Source organism: Bos mutus, chromosome 18 (assembly GCF_027580195.1).
Source record: "Bos mutus isolate GX-2022 chromosome 18, NWIPB_WYAK_1.1, whole genome shotgun sequence".
Classification (NCBI taxonomy): Eukaryota; Metazoa; Chordata; class Mammalia; order Artiodactyla; family Bovidae; genus Bos; species Bos mutus.
The window spans coordinates 8,411,910-8,438,090 of NC_091634.1; the positions used below are offsets into that span (position 1 = coordinate 8,411,910).

At 58.5% G+C, this 26,181-nt stretch overlaps 1 protein-coding gene across 1 annotated transcript; it reads left to right on the forward strand.

Annotated features, from left to right (window-relative positions):
- Positions 1-291: 291 nt before the first annotated feature.
- Positions 292-26,109, forward strand: NAPA (NSF attachment protein alpha). The gene is made up of 11 exons (XM_005900925.2): positions 292-533; positions 11,882-11,961; positions 15,347-15,463; positions 19,874-19,920; positions 21,102-21,179; positions 21,340-21,395; positions 21,486-21,570; positions 22,364-22,468; positions 23,767-23,835; positions 24,251-24,301; positions 25,324-26,109. Exons 1-11 carry the CDS (start codon positions 436-438, stop codon positions 25,423-25,425), a joined length of 888 nt encoding a protein of 295 aa, XP_005900987.1. The 5' UTR covers positions 292-435; the 3' UTR covers positions 25,426-26,109.
- The last annotated feature ends 72 nt before the right edge of the window (positions 26,110-26,181 follow it).

Sequence of the window (26,181 nt, forward strand, 5' to 3'; positions counted from 1 at the left end):
GAAGTCTGAGACGGAGCCAAAGGCTGAAGTTGATTGGTGGAGGAGAAGCCAGAAAGCTTGCCCTCGGAGGCGGGTCCTTGGCGGTGAGGGCTGCGATTGGCTTATGCTGAGTCACGTGGGCTATCAACCAGCGCACCTTGTACCCTAAGGCAGATACATGCGCATGCGTTAAAAATCGGGTCGCTGATTGGAGGCCGTGAATCACGGGGCGGCGTGCATCGGCTGGAGAGGGCGTGGTCTGCGGTGCGCAAGCCGCGCTACGAGGCCGTTGGTTGGCCAGCTCGAATCACGTGGTTCCTGGCCGCAGGAGGCGCGCGCCGCTGCGACGTCAACGCAGCCCGCTAAGCTCCCCCGACCTGTCTCTTGCGACCCGGCCGTAGCTGAGTTCTCCGAGGGCACGGCTCCGGCGGTTTGCTGAGTACTTTTGCGGCCGCTATGGACAACTCCGGGAAGGAGGCGGAGGCGATGGCGCTGCTGGCCGAGGCGGAGCGCAAAGTGAAGAACTCGCAGTCCTTCTTCTCGGGCCTCTTCGGGTAAGAACCGCGCGCAGGGGTCGGCCGGGATCTCGGCTAAGAGGACGGAGGAGTCATGTTCTGGGGCGGCGGTAGAGACGAAGAGCTCGAGCCTAGAGGACGCGGGTGATTGCGGGCTTACGGACATGGTCTAAGGCAGCAGAGGGCACACAAGCCATGGCCAGGACGCCGGACTGTAGCACTGACAGCATGATTTGAGGAGAGACTGTCCGAGATTGTGGCAGGGCCGTAGGCTGAGGACACCCGGGCCGAGGCGAAACCATCTTGAGGCAGAAAGGGGCTCCAGGCTGGAGACGGGCCCTTCAGGCCTTGAAGGGAATGTGGCCTGCGGGGACCGAGGGAGCCTGGAGGGAAGCCAGGCCAGGAAGCCTTTTGGAGCTCAAGGAGAGCCTATTTGAAAGATCCCAGACGGCAGTCTTGGGGCCTGAGACTGAGGACTTACGCCCGAGGGCGTCCCCTTTCCGAGACCTGGGGTGATGGATTTATGTGAACTCTGGCCCGGGCGTCAGGGCTAAGATGATCCTACGATTGGTGAACCCAGTCTGAGTAGCGTGAGGTGTCTTAGGTGGATATGGCCCTGGTCACAGGTGACTAGTGTAAGGAGATCTGACTGCCAAGTGAGATCTGAACAGAGGAATCTCTGGGATTCCTTCCTTCAGAGGATTCCTTCAGAATCCTTTGAAAGAAGAGGGCTGGGAGACTGGAGACTAAGTTGGGATGAAGCTTGGTTTAGGAACTGGTGGAATAAAAATGAGAGATGAGGGAGATAAGAAAACCTAAGGGGCCGGAGGCCTGCTGTGTGATCTTCGAGTAAAGATGGGGTGTGCAGTGTGAGCAGGATGAGACTGGCATGCCCAGGTTAGGGCTGAAGGGGCCTGGGAAACAGAACCAGCCCCTAATGCTTGTGGCAGACATTTCACATGAGTTCATGTTGGCTCATAAAAGTTGTTCTGATGACTGTCGTTGGAGGAATTTTAGTGGCTCAGGAGGGTCAAAAGCTGAGGTCAGAAGCCTAGGCTCTGCCATTTCTTGACCTTGGGCAAGCTGTTTAACTTCCCTTATTATGGGGGGGTGGTGTCTTAGAGAAACCTGTCTCAGGCATTTGCCACTAGTATTGAAGTAGGGCACGTTTAAAGGGTGTAGAATTGAGCCTTGGACGTGGTTATCACTCTGAAAGTGTTAGCTACCATCAGTGTCATTTCCAGGAAGGAAACAGGTATGGAGCCTGTTCGGGACTGATGGGGATCAAGGACGGGGTTTGATGGGAGAAGTGGGGGTGGGGGCCTGTCAGAGCAGGGAAAGACAGTGTGATAAGTAAGGAGCTGAAAGGGGTTGGGGAAGGAACTCGGGCCATGAGGGCTTGATAGGGTTAGCGGAAGGGGCTTGAGACCTCCAGTGGAGAGAGAGCCAGGGAGGACTGAGGAAGGTTGTGTTGTTCTTGAAACTGGGAGGAGAGCTGCAGGGGAACAGGCGGGTGTGTAGAGAGTTAGGAGGAACTGTGAGGAGGGGCCATGGAACCTGGCAGCAGAGAGGCAGAGGCTGGGGAAGGGGTTTGCGGGGGAAGACTGGGGCTTTAGGAGAGAGGTGTTAGGAGGTTGGTAAGAAATGAGGAGGAGTGTTCTTCCCAGGAGAGGAGATGGGAACTGCTCATTGTTGCAAGTGGTGGATAATGTTTACTTATCCACCACAAGAACTTGAGTAACTTGGCTGAGACCTACCTAGTGTGGAAAAACATCCGCAGCTGATGGACTGTATTGATTAGGTGAGGAATGTTTTCTTTTAGAGGCTGAGAGTGGGGAGAGCGTGTCTGTGTTTCTGCTTCCTTCACAAGGGGAGAAACTCAAGTGCAGTGTTTGGGGTGGGGCCAAGAGCTCAGTTTTCGGTCAGGTCATGGTTTTACTGGGTGGCTTTTGGTGTCTGGTCCCTGGGGATTAGTGTACTGTTGGGCCATGCTTGGAAGGAGCAGCCAAGTCAGGGCCTGAAACACTTTGTCACCTGGCTGGGAAGGCAAGATGAAGACTTGCTAACACACTAGTAAAGCAAAATTGTCACATTTTTGAGAGGAAGCTGCATGAGCTTAAGGAATGCCCTGGTGAGGAATGAGCTGGGCCCCCGGGAACCCTGGGACGTGCCACAGGAGTGGGGGCTAGAGAGGGTGTTCCAGGCAGTGGGAGTTGTGTGAACAGAGATCTAGGGTAAGGGGAGGTTTGTCCAGAAATGATGGGGAGCAGAGATCCAGAGAGACCAGGGCTGGCTCCCTGTGAGGAGAAGCCTCCACCTAGAAGGATGAGCAGGAGTTCCAGGGGTCCTTTCTGGTGGGAGAGCACTCCTTCCATCAGAAGAGGCAGCTTGAGCAAGGCCCAGATGTGTGAAGGTCAGCGTCTGAAGGTTTACTCCGGGGGGTTCTGTGTCAGCCCACAAAGGTAGACGGGGCAGAAGGGGATGAAACTGAACAAGAACCGGGCCCCATCCTGGAGGGCTTTTTGAGAAAAGGCTTGGATTTGCAGAGCTGCTGGAGAGCATTGAGGATTTTAATGGCCTGTTTTAGGTTGTTCAGGCTGCTGTAACAAAATACCGTAAGCTCAGTGCCTTATAACCATCAGAAACTTATTTCTCACATTTTTGGACGCCAAGAAGTTCAAGGTCATGGTGCTGACAGGTCTGGTTCCTGGTGAGGGCCTGCTGCCTCACAGACAGCTGTCGTTTCACTGTGTCCTCACATTGTGGGAGGGCGGAGACGGGGTTAACTAGCTCTTTGTGGTGTCTTTTGTAAGGGCACTAATCCCAGTCATGAGGGCCCCACCCTCATGACCTAGTCACTTCCCAAAGGGCCCACCTCCTCATACCATCACTGTGGAGCTTAGGATTTCAACACATGAGTTTTGGCAGGGGACACAAGCAAGCATTCAGTTCACAGGAGGCCCAGTGCTGAAGACCTCCTGTTTAGAAAGGACTCCAGCAGCTGGCGTGGGGGAGGGTGAAGGCAGTGACAGTAATAACATCTGATAATGTTTATTAAGGGCTCTCTCTGACTCTGACTCAGGCCTGGGCCAGGCACTCGATGTGCATCCTCTTATGTGGTCCTCACAACGTCCTTCTGGAGGTGGATTTGTAGGGGTTAGAGTTGCGGGTCTTTGTGCTCAGTCTTCCGCTGAGTGGGCATTGGTGTTCATACCCATGCCTGTCTCATCCCAAAACCCTCTTGCTGCCATTCAGAGTTTTTCTTTGAGGCTCAGGCCCATTTCTGGGCACTCCGTTTAGGAGGATGTTGGCAAACTACGCATCTCAGGGAGTTTCCTTCCCCTGATTTCCCCATCTTCCTCACCCACATGGCAGTTTTCTCCACATGTCTGAAAGAAAGAAGAGCAGGTGTGTTCACCCCAGAGCCTTCAGCTCTAAGAGCACTCGCAGTGGTGCAGGGCAGGGTTGCAGATGGAGACTGAGACCAGCATGCCAGAGCCTGTCTGCCCGAAAGGCCAGCCCAGGAGGACATGCCTTGCGGGCAGGAACCGCTCCTAACACTTGCCCTCTGGAGCTGGGGTTGCTTGGCTTCCACGTTTGACAAGCCCCCTTTCCAGGAATGCAAGAGGGAGTGTCAGGGCTCAGCTCGTCCCTCCAGCTCCCCCTTCGCCTTTCAGGAACCTCAGTGATGGCAGCATTCCAGTTTGAGAGGTCTCTGCTCAGATCAAAAGGGCCAGGCAGGGTCACATCTGCCTGGGATCCAGGGCAGCCTGGTTGCCTGGGATGTTAAGCCCTTTGCCCTTTGTTGTTTCAGGGCCGCCAGACACTAGGGGGCTTTGGCGCACCAGCAGCCTGGGGGGGAGGCGGTACCAGCCGGCTCTCAGATCCAAGCTGCTTCTGTTCCTTCCCTCCTGCTGCCTTCCCCTCCCTCAGCTTCCAGACAGGAGATGGGAGAGCAGCCCCGACTTCTGCCCTGGAAGCAGAAAGGTGGCGATTTCCCAAACACAGTGTAAGTGTGGAAGAGGAGAGAGGACAAGGAAAAAGCAAGATGCGCTTTTTCTTCCTTCCAGCTCCCAATGGACCCAGACGTCCTTGCTCTGCCCCTTCGGGATTTCAGACAGTGCTTCTGTTCCTCGGGGCTTTCCCCTCCCTGACGTCTTCCTCTGACTCCCTCTCCCACATCCAAAATAAAAACTTCCTTCCACTCAGATACCAGAGTGTTTAGCAAGTTTCTTCACGTGTGAAATGAAAGTGAGAGTGATACGTACTCCCTAGGGTTGTTGTAAGGAGAGACTGAGGTTATGTATGTAAAGTGCTGTGATCCTGGAGAGTGCTTATTAAGTGCTTGCTGCTGTTATTAATATTAGGTATTGTGTTTAGAAGTTGAACCTGAAGTCTTGGAGAGCTAGAGATAACAGGGTGCCATGTTGTGTATACGGACAGCAGCCAGGAGATCATGGTGGCACAGTTCCTGCTTGAACTGTCCTTGGGCACCAGAAACCCTCAGGAGCCCTGGAGGCTGGCTTTCCTGAGACCTGCCTGACCAGAGACTGGGGCCAAGGTCCAGGTGGGTGTCCCCCGGGCCCTTGGTGAGCCTGGGTTGGGAGTGACGGCTTCCAGACCGCTCTCCGCCTGCAGAGCAGGCAGAACCTCTGATGCCGGGGAATTGGGCACTGACTCACTGATCCCTGCCAACTGCCAGGATCCCCCACTCAGCACTCGGCGGCTCTTGCGAGTGGAGGCTTTCCTGAAGGGACTCAGGTTTCCAAGGAACCCGGCCCTTATGTCTCTGCAGTCTAGGGGTTCTGCCTCTCGTGGTGGAGGTGGTCACACAGAGGTATGAATGCTCCTGTTTAGGCTGGGGCTACTAAGAGGCAAGGGCTTCCCTTGTGGCTCAGCTGGGAGACCTGGGTTCGATCCCTCGGTTGGGAAGATCCCCTGGAGAAGGGAAAGGCTACTCACTCCAGTATTCTGGCCTGGAGAATTCCATGGACTCTATAGTCCATGGGGTCGCAAAGAGTTGGACACGACTGAGTGACTTGCATTTCAGTAAGCGGCAAGGCTCTTTCAGAAACAGTTTTTTTTTTTTAAGTAAATATTTATTAGTTCTGGTTTCTTCCTTGCTGTGCGGGCTTTTCAGTTGCAGCGAGCAGAGACTACTTGCCTGTTGTAGAGCGCGAGCTCTCAGTGGGTGTGTCTTCTGGGCTCTAGAGCACAGGCTCAATTGTCTTGGCCTGACCCATGGCCGAATTGTTCTGCGACACGTGGGATCTTCCCGGATCAGGGGTCAAATCCGAATCTCCTGCATTGGCAGGCGGACTCTTTACCACTGAGCCCCCAGGGAAGCCCCAGAAACATCTTTTAAGAACGGAAACCATTGGGCTCTCTGGCTGGGATGAAGGAAACGTGCAGAGGGGATCAGTGTAAGAATCGCAGGAAGGCGCCTGGCCCCTGCCTTTGAGGTCATGGTCATGAGGGCGCTGGGATGTGCTGGGGGTGGGGTAGGTGGGAGGTCCCGGGCTCTCTGGAAAGCGGGGGAGGGGTGCCCCTTGGCTTAGCCCGGGGTGGGAAGATGAAACCCATGCGGAGATGCAGTAGGAAGTGAACAGTAGGAACCTGCTCTCTCCCCCAGCTTCGTGAGAGTGAGCTCGTTGGCTCAGCACCTGCTGTGTTGGGGGCACTCTCCTGGGTGCCTCCTGCGGGGCTCCTCGTGCCTCCAGCAGGCCTGCAGGGGTGGACTCTTCTCCCCACTTCCCCATGAGGAAGCAGGGGCTGGGGTGCCACGAGCCGGCCCTGGAATCCAGGCCTGCCTGACTGCGCTCCCCAGATTTTCCACCGACCCCAAGCGATTCTAGACTTCTGCTGCTGCAGGCAGCCCTCAGAGCGTCTCTCTCCTCATTCCTATAACAGCATCCAGTCGTGCACATGCTCCGAGCTGGGCTCTGTGCTGTGCGCCAGGTACTGCGTCTCTGAGCCTCACAGACACCTCCCAGGTCGGGCTCGTTGTCTTCATTTTACAGATAAAGAAACTGAGGCTCAGGAATCGCTCACCCAAGTCACGCAGCTTGCAGAGTGCCCGAGGCTGATTTCAGCCCAGGTCCCTGGTCCCCCAAGTCCATTCTCTCTCTCCCCCTTGCCCAGCCAGGCATTTCAGAGCTGGGCAGTTAGCGCGAGACACTGGATTTTCTCCTCCTCCTGGGGCCTGTGCAATGTGGGATCTTGGCACACTGCAGAGCCAGCGAGGGGCTTAGGGCTCTTGGGCGGAGGTGCTGAGGGATGACCAGAGACCCCGTGGCTCTGGCTCTGGACAGCCCTGTGCAGTCAGCAGTGGGGCAAGGCTGGGACCGCCTGCTGCTCCTTGGCCGGGGGGTGCCTCCTCTGTTGTCTGATGTTCCTTCTTCACCTGCTGCTCCGCAAGGATGGCTCGGGCTGTGGGGCATGGGGAGGGGGTTGGCTTAGTGAATCCCTTCCCATTAAAAAGCAGAGATATCACTTTGCTGACAAAGGTCCGTATAGTCAACACTGTGGTTTTTTTAGTAGTCATGGATGGATGTGAGAGTTGGACCATAAGAAGGCCGAAGAATTGATGCTTTTGAACTGTGGTGCTGGAGAAGACTCTTGAGAGTCCCTTGGACGGCAGAGAGATCAAACCAGTCAGTCCTAAAGGAAATCAACCCTGAATAGTCATTGGAAGAACTGATGCTGAAGCCCCAATACTTTGGCCATCTGATGCGAAGAGCCTGCTCCCTGGAAAAGGCCCTGATGCTGGGAAAGACTGAAGGTAGGAGGAGAAGGGGGCGACAGGATGAGGTGGTTGGATGGCATCACCGACTCAATGGACATGAGTTCGAGCCAGCTCTAGGAGTTGGTGGTGGACAGGAAAGCCTGGCGTGCTGCAGTCTGTGGGGTCTCAAAGAGTTGGACACGACGGAGCAACTGAACAACCCCAGCTGACAGCAGCATCTACTCCTCAGGTGAGGGAAGCCTGAGCAGTGTTGGCTGTTTAATCAAGAGGCGAGGCCAGAGCAGGTAGGGGCCTTGCTCCTTGCTCTTTCAAAAGACTCGAAAGGAGGTCCCCGGATCGCCGAGTGAGCTAGAGGCTTGGGCCTTGGGCCAGCCCCTGAGCTTCTGTGAGCCCCGCCGCCTCTGTCTCCGGGCTCAGACCTGGAGGGTGACTGTGGGGATTGCTGTGCTGTTTCAGGCAGTGCCCAGCTGGCCGCTGTACGGAGTCATGAGGATGGACAGTGGAGAAGGAGGGGAGGGCCAGACTGACCCACCCGGGCAGCGGCTGAGAATCAAGGTGGGGACCTCCAGGCTGAGGAGAGGACCCAGGGCAGGTGGCTTGGGCACCACAGCAGGACAAGTCTTCCCTGTGCCTCAGCTGGTAAAGATTCCTCCTGCAACGCGGGAGACCTGGGTTTTATCCCTGGGTTGGGAAGATCACCTGGAGAAGGGAATGGTTACCCACTCCAGTATTCTGCCCTGGAGAATTCCATGGAATCACAAAGAGTCGGACGCGACTGAGTGAGGACTTCAAGTGGGAGTGACTCCATCTGCATGCCTTCTTAGGACCCCCAGAGACTTCGGGTGGGTGGGTTGTGACGTGTTTCTGGGCTCCAGGAAGTGCCCAGGGGACCAAGGAAGGAAGGAGGGAGGCTGAGATGTTGCCCTGCGGACCCCCTGGCCCGGGTCCCACCGGCCGTCTGTGCATTCCTGGCATGGTTCCCTCCTTCCATATGGCGGTCGCTGGAGGCTGGTGTCCGTGCCTGGGAGACCTGAGACCGCTTCCTCCGCCTTGGAAAGGAGGAGAAGGCAAAGCTGAGCGGGGGTAATTATAGACCGCCCTGCTCCAGGCTGGCCCAAACCGGTTCTGTCTATTCCCGGCATGGCTCAGAGAAGCCGTGGGATGGGAGGCGTGGATCACAGGCAGCTTGGGGGGATCAGAGGGGGAGAGACAGCCAGCTGTCACAGGAGCCGCCCCCCGGCTCGTCAGTGATGCAGGACCGGCCAGCTTCTCTGGTAGTTGGGCAGGGGTCCGAGGGAGGCCTGCTTTCCTTCCCTCAGGGAATTGGCAGGTTTTGTTGGGGAGGCCGCCCTTGGATAAGTGACATGAAGTGGCCTGACCTAACTCTTGACAGCCTAGCTTCTCAGGAGAGGAGTCCTATAGTGAGCCATGCAGATTTGTCACGTGGGAAGACAGCTTAGAAAAGCAGAGGAGCTGGGGTCTTCTTCTGCCCCTCCTTTCCTTTCCAGAACCCTCCTTGTTGCAGGGCCCGGACCCTTCTCCTGGATGCCAGCCTGGGGTCTCCCGCCTGCCTCTTCAGCCTGTGGCCCACCACTGCCTGCAGCATAGGCGTCCCAGCCCTCTTCTCTTCCTTGTCCTGGCTGGGGTTGTTCGTGTCTCAGGGCCTTTGCACGTGCCGTGACTTCTGCCTGCCATGCACTCCCTCTTCATACGGGTGCTCCTGAGTCATCTTTGAGGACTAAGCTGAAAATCTCAGCAGTCACAGAGCATTTCTCTGACCTGCCCACTCAAAGAAGCCCTCACCCCCGGTCCCCCTGGAAGGGTCTTGCTGATGTCCTGTTCACCAAGATCAGGGCCTTCCCCTTCGTGTGCTGCTGTCCCCTGCTGTGCCTGGCACATCTTCAATGCAGAGATGTTTGTCCCCCTTGTGAACGAACGGCTTCTCCTCCGGGGTCTCAGGGACCCGAAGCAAAACGACTTTCGCCTTCAGCGTCTCCACTTCCAAGAGGCTGGCACTCCAGAGAGTCTCCTGTCATCGCCTAGCCAGGGACCCGGCTGGGACCCAAGCGTTGAGGAGGCCAGCCCGGAGGCCTGAGCAGATGTTAATCCCTCTGGCTTTTCCACCCCACAGTTAGAATGACTGACCCAGCACGGGATCGGCCCAGCTTAGCCTGGGATCATAGAATTTCAGCCTAGCAGCCGACAGGCTCTGTGTCTGAGTCTGCTCCGTCTCACTGAGCCACGGGGAGCCGGCCTGGGCTGACTCTGCTCGTGGCTGATCATCCGGCTTCAGGCCTCGCTGGGGTGGGATGGGCCATTCCTACTCATCCGGGAGCCTGAGATTTCTCTGAGGACAGTGGGGTCTGGATGGGACTTCACTGAGAAGGAAAGGATGCCCTTGGGAATCCATGGGAGGGGGGCAGGCCTGAGAGCACTTCAGGGAATGCAGCTGGTTCTTCCAAGAGAACCTTCCAGGGACGGTCCCCCAGGAGACTGTTCTGAAATCTCTTCCGCCCGAAGCTGGTCAAAGTTCCTCAGCTTTCCAAGCCCAGAAGTGGGTTCTGAAGACGTCGCTCCACACGGGCCCCAGGCCCAGTGTGTTGTGCAGCTGAGGGGGGAAGACAGTGGGACCCAGCAGGGCGAGTGTTGGGGAGCGCGTCCTGGGGACCACAGAGGGTGGAGGCAGTGTCTGCCCAGCTCCAGAGGGCAGAGGGGACACATTTCAGCTAAAGAAGACCCTTAGCTGGTGCGACTTGGATCCAGGAGGCCAGAATACCGGTCCCAGCCAGCCCGCCCTGGAGCCTTCTGACATCACCTGACGGGATAGGCCACTGGTGACTGCTTCCCAGGTGGTGGGTCTGGGTCAGCTTCTTCCCTCCCAGACTCGCCCGATCGGCTCAGTCATCTGGGGCCACCCTGGCAAATCCTGGGACCAGGCCCCAGCCCAGGCCTACTGAGTGAAGTCTCCAGGGAGGGCGGCTCCGGCTTGATTATTGCAGCAGACATCCGACATGAGTCCAAAGTATGGGCGGCCTGGCCCCACCGCACCAGCAGTGTGGAGGGCAGGGATGCTCCCCGCACAGGACTCAGGATCACCCCAGACACCCTCACCCTCCGCGGCTGGGGTCAGCAAGGTTCCAGGGCTGGTTGACAACAGAGATGAGGGATGGGAGAGTGAAGACGATTTTGTGATGATTTTCTCAAATACCCACCTCTTCTCTTCAAAATGCAACACTGCTTGATGTCAGGGAGGAGAGATGTAAAATCCGTTTGTTGGGACTCCTGAGCCCGTGTGTTTCATTCTCCTGAGTTATATGGGCGGTGGGCGTTCAAACATGGACACTCAAACCTCGTGGGCTCAGCCTGGCTGGATTATTGCAGCTGAAACAACAGAAGGACAAGGAGGGGCCTTGCGGATGAGGTACTAACAGAGGGCCCCCCAGTTCAGGAAGAGGTTCTTCTGTACTGCTTGGAAGTCAGAAAGCTGGGTAAAGCTGCCCATACGAGGAGCTTTATTTTTTGAAAAAATGTACCTCCCCTGAACCCTCCAGGTTCCTACTGTTTCACAGTAAGTGTTTTGAAGGTTATTACTTGCCCATTTTATTTATTTACTTATGACCTCGCCACATGGCATGCAGGATCTTAGTTCCCCAACCAGAAACTGAATCCCGGCCACAGCAGTGAAGCACCGAGTCCTGACCACTGGACCGCCAGGGAATCCCCATGATTTTGCCACTTTAAACAGTCTTGTTTTGAGCATCCTTGTACCTTAGTTTCGTAGGATAAGTTGCTAGGAGTGTAATTCACTCCTGGACCACGGGACCCAATGCAAACCTTAGTACTTAAATACATGCACTTTTTTTTCTCAAATAAGTAAAATATGTAGATGCTTTTAAAATTCAGACAGTACTAAAAAGGAATATAAGTTTGTCCCCCACACCTGGCACCCAGTTCTACAGACCCCACCTTATAGAAAAATACAGTAATTATTTTGTGTGTATTTTCCCAGTAATAAGGTGTTTACATGTATGTTTCTGGTCTCACTTTTTTGTTTTAACACAAGTGGGAGTTTTCTGTGTACTTACTTAAAAACAGTATTTCTTTCTGTGTGTGTATTATTACATACCTGCCAAGTCGTGAATGGGTGGTGACATGCTTTTAGGGTTGAGAGGCCTCACTGAACAGCTGCAGGCTGCAAGGCACAGGGCTGAGACAGGAAGGGACCCAGCATCCACGGCTGGACTCCTCTCCCAGAATGCTTTGCAGTCTCATGGGGAAAGGGATTCGCGAAAGCATGGGAGCCCCCGAGCATCGCGAGCAGAAAGTGGAGGAGACTGTCGGAGGCGGGGCTTTGGGGGGTGGTCAGGAAGGGTCCCCATCGTGAGGGTGCAGCCCGGACCGGCCCATGGAGGGCCTGGACAAACTGTGGGAGGGGCTGGGGGCTGCCGGCTCTGTCTCCCTTGAGCCCGCACGGAGGCCTGAGCTGCAGCTGGACTCGCAAAGCTGGCTTCACAGGGAAGTGGGGGCCGCCATTCAGACACATAAGGGCACATCTCCACTGTTGCTGGGGCAGAAGGCATGCTTTCTCTTTGGTTCCAGATAAGATCTTTTCCTTACCTTTTTTTCCTTTCCTTTTTCCCAGAGGCTCGTCCAAAATAGAGGAAGCATGTGAAATCTACGCCAGAGCAGCGAACATGTTCAAAATGGCCAAAAACTGGAGTGGTACGTGATCCCTGCTAGAGCCCCTCTGTGGCTCTGTCACCTCCTTTCCCTTGGCTCCCCATCCCAAAGGCCTGGCTGAGGGGTCAGCCTTGCAGGCCCCATTCTCTAAAGCCGTCACTGGCTCTACAGACCCGCTGGCCTGCCGTCTGGTCGTTTTGAGCTGGGTCATTTTACAGCTTGGGTCCCAGGACCCAGGAGAGCAGACTTAGATGATAAGGATGAGTAATAGATTATTGAATCAGATAGACCCATGTGGATTGGTGAACTCTTAAGGGGTTTCTCCTTAAATTCAGAATGTCAGATTTCCAACAAGGATTGACTGGGCAGCACAGGGATCTATACTCATAATCTCATAATAGCATATAATGGAAAAGAATCAGAAAAGGCATACATATATAAGTGAGCCACTTTGCTGTACCCCTGAAACTAAGACAGTATTATAAATCACACACCATCTACTTAAAAATAGAAAAGAATTTCAGGTTTCCCCGGAAGCAGTTCTCTAATTCTTCCATCAGAGTCTGAATTCTGGGCTGAGGGACATTCAAGTGGTCCAGCAATGACTGAGCACTCCCCTGAGCACCAAGCAGGCAGTGTTTAGTTCAACCATCACAGCAGCACCATGAGGGTCAGTACCATTAATATCCCCATTTCACAGACTTGAAAACTGAGGCTCGGCCCAGTCCTTTGCCCAGCACACCAACATGAGTGAGTGGCTGAAGCAATTCAGAAGCCAGAACTCCGGTTGTGGAGCCTGAACAGCTCCCGGTGGCTTCCTGACCTTTGGAATCCAGAGTGACTGGCATTTGTGTCCAGCTCAGACTGGGGCCACGTGACCTTGGGGAAGTTGCTGGACTCTCCTCAGGACAGCAGGGGAGGTAACAGTCCTGACCTCGAGGGGCTGTGATGCAGGCTCAGCCGTCTCCACGCAGGGCGGTCAGCCCGGCGCGGTGGCAGCTCCATTCCTCACTCGTGTCAGCAGCACCTGTCCCTCTGGAGGGGGCAGGAGAGCCCTTTGAGGACTCCGGTCAGCAGATTGGCAAACTGCAGGAGCGCTGACCAGGTCCCCGGCCATCTGTGTGCTCACTCCAGCTGGAGCAGGATGCCCGCCCACACAGACAGCGTCATAAGGGCCTCTACCCGGAAGTGGGCATCCCAGGTCCCATGGCTCCAGAGACTCTCAGGTCCGTGTTGGTGGGCGGAGTAGCCCTTCTGATTTGGCCAGGAAGATTAGGTCAGACCCTGGCAAGGCTGCGGCTTGAGCTGTGTCCCCCGAGGAGAGGCGGGCAGGCGGGCAGGAGCTCCTTGAGGTCTGAGGGGCCAGAGATTTGTTTGGGAACTACCTGAGGGCCTGGAGGAGAGGTTCAGAAAGCCAGTACTTGAGCCCTTCTGGGGCTGATGTCATAACAAGGCTTCAAACATCAGAAAGATTGTAACTAGGACCTACTGCATAGCACAGGGAACTCTACATAGTACTCTAATGGTCTATATGGGAAAAGAATCTAAAAAAAGTGTGTGTATGTGTATGTATATGCTGAAGCTCCAATACTTTGGCTCCCTGATGTGAAGAGCCAACTCATTGGAAAAGACCCTGATGCTGGGAAGGATTGTGGGCAGGAGGAGAAGGGGGCAACGGAGAATGAGATGGTTAGGTAGCATCATCAATTCAACAGATGTGAATTTGAACAGACTTCGGGAGATAGTGAAGGACAGGGAAGCCTTGCGTGCTGAAGCCCACGGGGTGGCAAAGAGTCGGACACAACTGAGCACCTGAAGAGCAATAATGTGTGCGTGGTACGTGTCACTGGTCCGCTGTGCTGAACACCGGAAACTAACGTAACATCACAACATCGTACATCAACTGCACTCCAGTTTAAAAAGAAACAGCAAGATTGGGTCGAGAAAATCAAGCAGAGACAGTGCTGAAACCCAGGAGGAACTTCTGACTTCAGACCACAAAGGAAATGAAGCCTGGGACGGGCTACAGAGGCGGGTGTGGAGGCAGTGGGCAAAATGGGCTCTCCTCCTCCGAGATTATTTTTGGGTTCCTGAAAATCAGAAGAGTTTCTCCTGAGCTTTCACAGCATACACTGCGCCTGGAGCCAGATTCTGTGTGTATTTTTATGCTCACCCCAAAAACAAAATACCGTTGAAAGATTTCTTTTTCAATCACGTGGATGTTGCTTTACTTTTAAAATTTGTCACCTCTTTCCCTCCCCCAAATAGTCAAACAAAAATCTTAAGCCATTTTTCCCCCCAATGATACTACCTTTCTGGAAATTCTGCGCTCAAGTTTGGAGCCCTTAAAAATAGGAAAGAAATCAGACACAGTGAAAACCTGGGTGGCTGAGTTTAGTTTCCTGCTCTAAAGGTAGAGTATAGGGCCGGGCCCTCTTGTCCTCCTCCAACTCAGAAATTCCATGATTCGAGTTCGGCTGGAGAAAGAGGAAGGGCAGGGGCTTCAGGACGGAGCTGGATGTGGCCATTGGAGCTCCCAGTTAGCACAGCTCCCACCCCTGGAAGAGGAGGGCTCCCTCTGTCTCCCTCAAGTCAAATTAGAAGATAGAGACGCGGGAACAGACCTGTGGAAGGTGACGGGGCGGCTGAGTACGGGACAGCCTAGGCTTCAGGTGTGGTCGCTGCAGCTGCCCTCCACCCGTGGGCATTGTCCCCATGCACTCAGGTTCATAGGGGCTTCCCAGGCGGCTGAATCCACCTGCCAGGGCAGGAGACGCAGGACATGTGGGTTCGATCTCTGGGTCGGGAAGATCTTCCTGGAGAAGGAAGTAACAACCCACTCCAGTATTCTTGCCTGGAGAATCCCATGGACGGATGAGCCTGGTGGGCAACCGTTCACGGGCTGGCAAAGAATCAGACGCGACTGAGGGACTGAGAACCCATGTACACACTCGAGTTCATGGCATCCACATCCCCTTTCCCTTTCTGGATGTGAACCTCCTGGGGGCCTGGACCCTGTGAGTTCTCCCCAGGGGAGACTGGGAGCTGGGGAGTTAGACCACAAGGGCTGGGAGCTGTGGGTGGCGGTGAAGTCAGGCTTGGAAAGGGGAGGTGGTGGGAGTGTGGTGCAGCTGGGTCTTGATTGCCCCTCTCTCCCCCAGGACCCCCACCTGGCCCCAGCCTGTGATGCCCTCTGGAATGCTGGTTCCAGGCTCCCCGGGGTTGGGGGACAGCTTCCGGGTGGGGGTGGGGGGCACCGCTCGGATCAGGTGGCCTGAGGTCCAGGCCTGTACCTCGGTTCCCCCAGGCCAGTCTCCTCCTCTCTCAGGGACTGACGAGAGCTTAGCCCCCTCCCCAGGCGTCATCTGAGCGGCTTCCAGAGCCTGGAGCCCTGCTCTGAGGCAGGGCGCACCCTCTTCTGTTCCAGCTGCCGGAAGCGCTTTCTGCCAGGCGGCCCAGCTGCACCTGCAGCTGCAGAGCAAGCACGACGCGGCCACCTGCTTCGTGGACGCCGGCAACGCGTTCAAGAAAGCCGACCCCCAAGGTGAGAGCCTGGTGGACCCGCGCCCCCGCTGAGCCCTCCAGAGAGGGCCGCAGGTTTTCCACCACGCCGCGCCGTCGGCGCTCGCGCTGTGACTCGCGCGTTGGCTGCCTTCCGCCTGGCGTCAGTCTGCCTCTCTCTGGCTCCCAGCCTCCGCCTCCCCCTCCCGCTCTGTGCCTGCAGCTGGTGGCGCCCCTCCCGGAGCCCGGGAGCATGTGGGAGTGGGAGTTACATCTCAGGCCCACCGCGTGCCCAGGAGAGAGGAAAATCTGTTCTGCTGTCAGAATTAACACGCGGAGGGAGCGGGAGGGGGTTCTGAGACCAGCCAGGTAGGAGTCTGCCGAAAAAGGAGCGGAAGTTATCCTGACCTGGCTTCCCTTACCCCCAGGGTGGGGGGATTGGAGAGAACCGGGTGGAGATGCGGTTGCCAGAGAGTAAGTTCCTTCAGATGAGAGTGTGTTGGGGACCAAAGCCCAGTTTGGGGCTGACTTACTGTGAGGAAACCATGTTTGTCCCCCGCTGGGCTCATCTAAAGTAGATGCACAGCCCAGCGGGTACCAGGCTGTTGGATCTTGGGGGGCTGGAATTTTAGTTGTTTTTTTTTTTTTTTTAATCTTGGTGCCAGACATGGGTTGCCAACTTTTAATTTTAACAAGCAAAAGGCTTTTTTTTTCTAATGACTATCTGTTATCACTATCCACTCACAAGAGAATGGGAAATACGCAAATATTAATTAAAAAAAAAAAAAGGAGATGCATCATCTTGAATAAAGGCTTGTCCTTCCCAAGAGAGGGCAGTTTGCACCAGTGCCCGGGGTCTTTCCACGGATCTGTGAGCCCCAGTTCACATGCCAGCTCAGGGGACATTGGTGGCGAATTCATCATCGCCACCGCGACGTTTTGGTTCCCAGTCGAGGGTTTGATGTCTGTGAGGGCCAAGTACCTGTTCTCTGTCCCCAGTCTTGCTGGGCCTCTCCTCTGTAGCCGGGTGTCTCTCAGACGTTGGCCTCGGTGGTCACATGGCGCACTCAGCGCGGCTTGAACCAAGGGGAGACCTCATGACCGGGTGTGTCCTGGTGACTGCCCAAAGCTCAGCGCACCTGGCTGGTTGGCGCTGAGGTGCAGCAGGCCACTGGTGATGTGGCCATGAGCCAGGGTTTGGGTCACATGATGAATGACCGTGGGTTTGTTTTCAGCTTGAATCACCCCGGAAAGACTGTGCATCCCCCTCAGAGAGTCCCGCCCCTGCCCCCAGCCTGCCTTCTCTCTGGGGAACTGGTCGACCTAGAGATGCTGCCCAGGCACCTGTGACAGACATTGGGCCGCCGCACCTGAGTGACTGGAAGGACTGGTTCCTGGGGTGGAAGCTGAGGCCGGGCTTCTCAGCAAGTGCATAGGGCAGATTTGCCGTTTAAACAATCCCCAGCGCTTCTGGTGGACAGGCCCCAGCGGGTACTAGCATGTGGCATCCTTTCCCAGCTTTTGAGCTGAGGCTTTTCAGCTGGCAGCGGGCTCTGCAGCGTGTGTGGGGGGCGCTAGGGCCCATGTGAGGGTGTGACCCGTGCCTGGCCTCCAGAAGCACGGAGGATGGCTGAGGTGTCTGGTGGGCAGGTGGCGGTGGTTGTGTGTGACGTGCCCGTCGTGGGGCACAGAGGGCGACTTGGTTTGTCTCAGCATCAGCCAGCCCGCTTCTCTGCCCTGGATGTGGAGGCCAGGAGGGAGCAGGTTTGGCACTAGAGGCGGCTCTCGGGGAACGGAAGGTCCCGTGGCGCAGGGGAGAGCCTCATGGGCAGGGCCGGGGTTGGAGGTTCTTGTTGCTGAGCAGGGGGAGGTGTTGAAGGGGCTCCCAGCACCCCTGCGTCATAACTGACCAACCCCCACTCAAGGAGGGTGGGGCTCACTGGTCTCCGAGGCCCATGGGAGCCTGTTCCTCTGTGACCTGGGGCCATCAACAACGTGTTTTGGGTCTTCACTTCCTGGTCAAGGAAGCAGAGATCGCATGTGAGTTAAAGCACAGACGGGCCCAGCCCTACACCAGCGTGAGATGTATGTCTGAAAGGGGTGACCCCCGGCCCTTGTCAGGTGGGGGTCTGGCCTGGCCACTTGCCTTGTCAGTCAGAGCCAGAGGGCCCACGTGGATCCTTGCCAGGTTTCCCCATGCAGGTGGCCGGCTCCCTGGGGCCTTGCTGGCCTCACCTGCCTCAGACACCTCCAGCTGTGTCAGTGCTTCCTGCAGGAGTCCTGGAAGCTCCCCACTTGCCCCCGGACAGGCAGCTGAGCCTGCGCCTCAGGGCCACCAGGGCGGACGGCGGGATTTGGTGCCTGCCTTCGCTCTCCTTCTAGAGTCCGCCCTGACCTAAGGCCACTGCTTTCCCCTGTCTGGGCCTGAGCACCGCCCTCACCCCACCTGCCTCCCAGGGCTCCAGGTTTCCGCAGGTGGATGGTGGGTGTCAGGTTGCTGGGTTTGCCATGCTTGTCCAGGGCTGTGCGGGGCTGTCCACGGCTGGGGTCCCAGAGACTGGAAATAAGCTGGTTGTAGCCGCGTGTCAGCAGCTTGTCCGCTAGCGCGCCAGCTGGAGTGTCAGCTGGCAGCCTGCGCTTCCAGAGACAGCTGTCCTGGAGCGAGGGGCCTCAACCCTGTGTGAATCCACGCTGCTGGCTGCGCCTAAGCCGTCCTCCCCTGCCGCAGGGGCCCTCTGGCCGACAGCACTCAGGCCAGCGCCAGCAGGCCCTGGGCAGCTACTGTGGTGGTGGCGGTGGGGCGAGGGTTCCTGTCTTGCCTGGGAGCTTCCAGCCTCTCTGCATCCAGGGCTCTGACCTCACCAGGGGCAGCCTTTGCCCCCTTGGCCTGCGGAGACCAAGCTATGCGCCGCAGCATTCTGGGAGAGGAAGCCCCCGAGTCGCAACCAGTCCCCCAGGGTGGGGGACGGGGTAGGATGCGGTGTGCAGAGCCCGTGCGCTGCAGCCCTGGCGCCTGGCTTTTGAGCATCCTTAGCACTGCGCTGTTAGCTCATCAGTTGCTTCGGGAAATACTCTGTCACAGAGCGTGTGAGAGTGTGTGTGCGTGAGAGACAGCAACACTGCTTCCTCCGCTGTATTTGTCCGCGGCGTTCCCTCCTTTTTCTCCTTCTCTCCTGCCTCTTTTTCCTCTTCGCTACTGCCCCAGGCTTCCACCTGTCAGCCTCATGACCTTCACCCCGTGGTGTACGTTCTCTGAATCTTTTGGGGGGGGTCCCCCGAGGCCTTGCACCCAACCTCCCAAGCCTCCATCCCCCAGAATAGCTCTCAGACACCCCCTTTTGGCCTATGAGTTGGGGGAGTGGGGCTTGTGGACTCCCTGAAGGACCAACCACAGGTCTGAGGCTAAGAGCCTCTGTTGATGCATCTCCCTGGGTGATGAGACCTTGAGCCCCTGTTGAAAGCAGGCACTGGGCCTGGGCCTTCCTGGTGGCATCTCAGCCCTGTGGGCCCTGCTGACGTTGAAGCCCTAGCGGCAGGCCAGGAGCCTTCCCGATGCCCCGGGCTGCGTGAACGCTCAGCTGTGCCCCAGCTCAGAGCCCACCCGCTGTGGTCTGTCCAGGCTCTCTGTATTCCTCCTCCCACCTCCCCCAACACACTGTCCTCCCGAGATGCATTAAAATGACGTTTAAAAAAACATCCACCCGAGAGCTCATCTTTGTCTGCTAGAAAATGCCTCCCACTCATGCTTCTCTCTCTTCCAAATAAGTTGTCAAAAAAAAGAAAACAACAACCTTTCTCAAAGTTCCAAATTTAAAATGTCGCGTGCGAGAGTCCAACAGAGGTGCCCCAGTGCTTCCTTCCGAGCGCCACCCCAGGGTGTGTGTGTTGTCGGTGACGCCTGTGGTCTGAGGAGCCGATGGGTGCACGGGGATGTGACGGAGACCCCACGGCGGGGGCCTCGGGGTCACAGCACCCTGCCACCTCCTGCCACGGTGGAGGCCGGGCAGGGGCAGGGCACACGGCTGGTTCAGGGTCCCGCCGTGGAAGGGTGGCAGAAGGACCTGGCTGTCCCTCCAGTGTCAGGCTTGGCTGCGGCTGCCAGCAGCTCATCCCCGAGTGCAGGCCCTCAGCAGTTCTGGCTTCAAACCCCCAGGGAGTCTGACATGGTGCCGGCTGCGCCCTGTCCCACGGTCACTGGGGAGGTGGTGACATCGCGGTGGCCCCGGGGCAGAGGGCAGCCGTATTGGCAGGGCTCCCCTGAAAGCACGTGCCCAGCAGGTCACAGCCAGCAGCATGAATGAGTCAAGCCAAAATTCCTGGGGCTCGGGACCCCCGTGCCCCCCTGAGCCCTCTGCAGCGGCCCGGCGCCTCCCTTCTCTCCTCTCCTCTCCTCTCCTCTGAAACGACTTCACCTTCTCGTTCCTCCTCCTTGCCTCCCTTGTTCTCTCTCCAGAGGCCATCAACTGCTTGATGCGAGCGATTGAGATCTACACAGACATGGTAAGGGCCACCGCATGTCCTGGCTCCCTCCCTCCCCTTACCCCACTTCAAGCCCTGCCTTATTGCCTCCCCGCCCTCCATCCCATCCCCTGCCCCCAAGAGAGACGGGAGGGGAGGCGGAGGGGGGAAGGGAACTGTCACAGGAGCCGGAGCCGGAGCCGGGCTGGGCTGGCTGGGTCCTCACACAGCTCCGTGCCAGCCTGGCTCCTGGTGGCAGCTCCCAGCACGTGAGAGGGGCGGACGGCCCCTCCCCAGGTCTTGTCTCCAGCCCCCCGTAGGCCACCATTGTCCTCACTCAAAGGCATTACCACTGTTGGGGCCCTCACGTGTCCATGGAGTTTCCCCTTCCCCAGCCTCCCCCAGCCCAGAGTGAGCTCAGCCCCGCCTGCCCTGGGGAGCGTCCTCATCGACAGATGAGCCCTGGCTGCTGGTCCAAGCCGGGAGAGCCAGCCTGAGGCGCCAAGCCCAGGCCCCATCCGCGTCACATTCACCTGGGGCCGATCGCCCGTCCTGCCCCGGCGGGTCCTGCGATGCTGTCACCGTGTAGCCATCCCCGCTGGGTGCTGCAGGAGACACTGCGCTGGGCGGTTCGGTCTCCAGAGCGGCAGGCACAGGGACCGCCGCTGGGTGGAGGCGGGTAGGAGGTGCTCAGCTGCTCTGGGAGCCGGGCCGCCTTGGGGAAGGCCCTGGGGCCTGCGGGGGAAGCTGCAGCGTGCGTGGGGAGAAGGGCCATCTGACCACACGGGAGGGGAGGTCGGGAGGCAGGCCCTCTCTGGGGCAGCGGGGACTCTTGACGTTTGGCCCAGAGTCTAAGGCTATTCCTCCCACCTCTCTGGACCAGTCACATGTGCCCCTGGGCCAAGGCCTCTGGCCAGTCCCAGTGCCCGTATTTCCTGTGTTGCCCCATCTGCTGTGTTCCCATGGAGGCTGGGTGTGGGGGGGCATGCCCGCAGTCACCTGGTCGGGGCAGCACTCAGACGCAGGCCTGTCAGGCAGAAGCCTCCCTCGCAAGCCTCGTGCCTCTCAGGACCCTCCTTGGCGGACCCCCCTCCCACAGGTGGCCAAGGGCTGAGAATCCAGTTTCATGGGACTGGGGGCCAGGGTGAGGGGCATGTGGTTGAGCTGGGCAGAGAGCTCGGGACCCCCTCGTCGCTGACAGCCCCTTCTTACGTCTCACCCAGGGCCGCTTCACCATCGCGGCCAAGCACCACATCTCCATCGCCGAGATCTACGAGACGGAGCTGGTGGACATTGAGAAGGTGGGCGGCGGGGGCCCAGCCTGGCCAGTGGTGGGGAGGGCTGCTGCAGCCAGTCCTCTGGGACCAGTCTGGGGGCCTGGGGCGTGGCAGAGCTGCCGGGCCCGCAGGCGACGAAGGCCGCCTGAGCCCCTCGCCCTCTCCCCCGCCCCGTGTGCCCCAGGCCATCGCCCACTACGAGCAGTCCGCAGACTACTACAAAGGCGAGGAGTCCAACAGGTACCCAGGCGCCCCCTGCCCGCCCCCGCCCCCGGCGAGGGCCCCAGGCCCCGCCACCACTGACCCCCTGCCCTTCTCTACCCCTCTCAGCTCGGCCAACAAGTGTCTGCTGAAGGTGGCCGGCTATGCGGCGCAGCTGGAGCAGTACCAGAAGGCCATCGACATCTACGAGCAGGTGGGGACAGCAGGGCCTGAGCCCCGCTCTCTGGGGCAGGCACTGCGCCCTACCCTGCTGGCCGGCGCCCCTTCTCCCCACCTCCCACCCTCCCCCGACTTCTCTGCAGCGCCCTCGGTCATCCCCATGCCCTCAGCTTGGACTCGGCCTGGCTTAGCACTCTCCACACACGGCCCCGTGTGGCGTCATCACGCTCTCCCTAGACAAGTCCTCCCCACATTGCTCACCAGGGCCTCCGCGGGCAGAGCGAGGCCAACTCCCAGATGGGGAGAGAGCGGAAAGAATCACAAGGCCCGGGATGGCCGGTTGCAGCTGAGGAGCCTGCAGAGAGGGCAGGAGGGGGCGTCCCCTGGATGTGCATGCTCCCTCCTGGGCGAGGCCTGGCCCCCTGGTGGGTTCAGCCTGGCTGGGAGACAGGGAGGCAGCTGGCCTCGGAGGAGCGCGGGGCGGGCGCCGCCTCTCATGTTCTGCAGCCTGCCGCCCCTCTGCCCACCAGCATGCCAGCCTCCTGTCAGCCCAACAGCGGGGCCGCCGCCCCCATCACCTGCTCAGGCATCTCCAGGAGCCCACAGACAGCTGGCCTCGGCCCTGGGGCCACACACCCACCCGCAGCACGCCCGGGTCCTGGGTCTCTCAGACCTGACGCAGAGTTTCCCGGGGCTGGTCTCTGGCTTCCTTGCCCTCGGGGTCCTGGGTTCACAGGGCATCACTGGGCATGGACCTAGTTCCTAGCTGCTCCCAAGTGCCTGGCAGTGACCCGGCCCTCTGGCTGCCCACCGCCTTGTGCCTTCAGGTGGGGACCAACGCCATGGACAGCCCACTCCTCAAGTATAGCGCCAAGGACTACTTTTTCAAGGCTGCCCTTTGCCACTTCTGCATCGACATGCTCAACGCCAAGGTAAGCCCAGGCCATGGGACCCCCCCAGGGTTACCACCACACGGGGTGAAACGCCAAGGTGAGCCCAGGCCCCTGGGCCCCCCAGAGTTACCCCACATACAGGGTGAACGGCAGGCCCTGGGGCCCCCCAGAGTTACCCCACATACACACAGGGTGAACGGCAGGCCCCGGGGTCCCCCAGAGTTACCCCACATACACACAGGGTGAATGGCAGGCCCTGGGGCCCCCCAGAGTTACGCCACATGGCGTGACCACCCCTGGAGCACCGTGTCTGTCACTATGCCAAGTCACCTCTCTGCCTCTCAGGAGGGGCAGGTCCCTTGCTCCTCTCTGGCCCTGGCAGCGCCTTCAGGCAGGAAATAGCTTGTTCTCACTGCGTTTCTATCCGTGATGTCACTCACTCCACCCTTGTACCCTTTGCGTTTCCAACTCCAGGCTGGCTTGGTGCCAGGCATTTTCTTTTGTGGGAGCATTTTTGGAGTCCTTACTGTAACCCACGAGGTTGGCACCATGGTCATCCCACTTCACAGAGGAAGATACCGAGGCTGAGACACAGAGTCTCTCATTCAAGGCCATGTGGCTAGTAAATTGCCCCAGGAGTCCAGACCTTTCTGACTGCTGATGTTTGAACCAGAGCCTGCCTGCCCACCCCACCCATCCTCAGGGCCTCTCAGCACGAGCCTGGTCAGGGCTCGGAGAGGAGCTGGGTTTTGCTGGAATCTGGGGTTTCCTGGGGTCTCCAGCTGTCTGCCCTCACCCACATGGTGCGCCTCAGCCCCACCCTCACTCTGAGGGTGCCTGCTGGGGCAGGTGAGAGCTTGGGCTTTGAGGTCAGGCCGGTTCAGTTCCCCAAAATGTGTCCTGAGCCCTGTGTGGGTCACTGCTGTCTCTGGGTCTGGTTCTTACTTGCAGAATGGAGTCACCATCGTTTGACCCTCCTTGGGTCCTCATGAGGGTTAGACATGAGGCGTCAGGCATGGCACAAAGCATGTGCACCTACCCTGGTGGGGCTGGGTGCAGGGAGAGGCCCCAAGCGCCGGCCTGAGGAAGCCTCCTCCCTCCCCAGGCCCCCGTCCCCTGCCCGCCACCCACCTCCACAGCTGTCTGCAGCCAGGTTGGCGCTGAGCTTAGCTCTGGGGAGCCTCTTCACCAGGCACAGAGCCCTGTGTCTCTGGAGGTTGGGGTGGGGATACAGACAGCTGACTTAGGGCTGGAGCAGCCCCAGGTCCCTGCAGCTGCCAGGGGATCTTCATCAGCTTGTTCCCTTTTTCCTTCCCTCCGTCCTCGCTGACCCTCAGCTCGCTGTTCAGAAGTACGAGGAGCTATTCCCTGCGTTCTCCGACTCTCGGGAGTGCAAGCTGATGAAAGTGAGTGTTGCGGGGGCATTGGGCTGCTCCTCTCCCATATCGGGGGCTTGGGCTCCGGTTAGCACAACCACTGAGACCTGTACAGTGTTTCTCAGGGGCCTTTTTTTACCCCTCCCCCGCCAATCTCATCTGCCATCTGGGTCCCCATTTTCTGGCTGAGACAAGACTCAAGCGTTGATGGAGCCAGGGCAGAGCAGGGAGGCTGTGGGTTCTCACCCGCACACGGGCACGCGTGCATGGGTGATGCTCCGTGTCAGTGACCTTCTGAGCTGAGGGCAGGCTGGAGCACAGCCTCTTTCTCCCACTCAGCCTGGGCACCCCTGACGCTTATCCACCCAGATACTGTGTGTGGAGCTCCTCCGGGTCAGGCCTTGGCCTGCCTGGCTCCTGAGCCCCACCCCCTGTTGTTTCGCAGAAGCTGTTAGAAGCCCACGAGGAGCAGAACGTGGACAGCTACACCGAGGCGGTGAGTAGCTGCGGGGCTGGCAGCCCCCATCAGACGTGGTCCTGTGAATTTCCTCCTTTTTGTCTCTGGCCCCAGGCCCTGGCTGTGGATTCTTTTCTCCCGTCACCCCAGAATCCTCACAAGTAGCCCCAAGAGGTGCAGGGAGTGGTCTCCCCATCTTAGAGATGAGCTGGGATTCAAACCCGTGTCTGTGTGCTCCTGAAGGCCAAGGTCTCTGCACCCCTCAGGGTCCCCCGGATGAGTAGTGCAGGGAGTCTCACATCGGGCACTCTGGGTGACCCTGGGGGTGCAGGGAGGGAGTCATGTCGTCCCCCTTCCCTCACCTCCCGGAAAGCTGGAGGCAGGTGCCACTAGGGGTGCAGGAGAGGTGGCCTTGGGAGGCCCCTTCCAGCAGCTTCTCTGATAACAATCTCCCCACAGAGATGCTCTCCCTGTCCTTACCCTGTTGCGAGGCATTCTGGAATTGTTAAACGCAGCCCAGGTGGATCTGGATCTGTCCAGTGTGACTCTCCCCAGGCACCCCTCACGAATCATAGACCCCTGAATGATGTCAGGGACCAAGCTTGGCCAGTCCATCCCTCCCCAGACAGCTGGCCGGGGTGGATGGCAGGAATCTCAGCAGCAGAGCACAGGAGATGGGAGAGGAGGGGGCCCGCAGGCTGGGGCTCTCTCTGCCCACCCCCCTCCCACCCGCCCGCAGCGCTCAGAACAGGCCTGCTCCATGTTTCCAGGCCTCAGTTTCCCATCCTTAAAACAAGAAAGCTGGACCTTTTGTTTTTCCAGCTGTAAATCTTTTTTCCCCCGGCGGGAGCCCTCATGCGTCAGCCAGTAAAGACAGGAGGGAGAGGCTCTGTCCGGGGTCAGGGCTACGCATCCTTTCACCCCTGTTCAGGGAGGGGCTGCTGACAGGACCGTCTAGAGGATCCTGAACAGAGCCCGTTGGGCTGGGACTGGGGACAGGGTGGAAGGCGAGGCCGGGCTCAGGGCGGCCGCTCACCCCGAGCCTGTCGCCCGGTGCGCAGGTGAAGGAGTACGACTCCATCTCCCGACTGGACCAGTGGCTCACCACCATGCTGCTGCGCATCAAGAAGACCATCCAGGGTGACGAGGAGGACCTGCGCTAAGCCCCGCGGGGCCCCGGCGCCCGTCTCCCTGCCCCGTCCGCTCTCCCCCGGCCAGGCCCTCCAGCGAGGATCGCCGTGTGAGCCCAGAGAGAGGGGGGCCCGAGACCCTGGCTGCGAGCCCTTCCCTCCTCCCACCGAGGACTCTACAGCCACCCCGCGGGCTCAGCACTGCTTCCGGGGCCCCCGAGGCCGGGCCCACTGGCCAGACGGTCACCCTCTGTTCTCACTGCATCCCTCACCCCCTGCCCTTTATTTAAGCCCCCAGAGCTGCTCTTCTCCACCCCGACACACAGGCTCTCTGGCAGGCTTTCTGGCGCAGGCCTGTTCACTGTGGGTGCTGCCGGGGGTCGGAGTCCGCATCCAGCCCCACCTCTCCCAGCCAGCTGAGTCATGGAGCCGGTGTCTCGTCTCCTCGTCTCCACCTTCCTCCCTGGCTGAGCTCTGGGTCCATGTAGCCACCGTGATTCGCTCTCACTGCTGGGGAGGGGGTGGCTCCTTTCCCCCACCCCGCACTGGGAGCCCCCTGCCTCCTGCAGCCCCGACCTCTCAGGATGGACCCAGCCCTGGAGCTGCGAGGGTCGTCCCCATGCCCACCCCTCCGTCTCCTCCCTGCGCTTCCAGGTGGTGGTGGTGGGAAGCCGCCGCTACCCGAGGAAGGAAATAAAAGACAACGCTTGTGCTCGAGTCTCCTCCTCCTCACGTTTCTGCCCCTCTTTTTCCCCCTCACCCTCAGGCCTGTGTCCCATCTTCTTGGCC

Coding starts and splice junctions, on each gene's coding strand:
- NAPA (XM_005900925.2), top strand. CDS start 436: ATGGACAACTCCGGGAAGGAGGCGGAGGCGATGGCGCTGCTGGCCGAG. Junction 21,180..21,339: donor AGCTGGTGGACATTGAGAAG/GTGGGCGGCGGG, acceptor CGTGTGCCCCAG/GCCATCGCCCACTACGAGCA. Junction 21,571..22,363: donor CCATCGACATCTACGAGCAG/GTGGGGACAGCA, acceptor TTGTGCCTTCAG/GTGGGGACCAACGCCATGGA.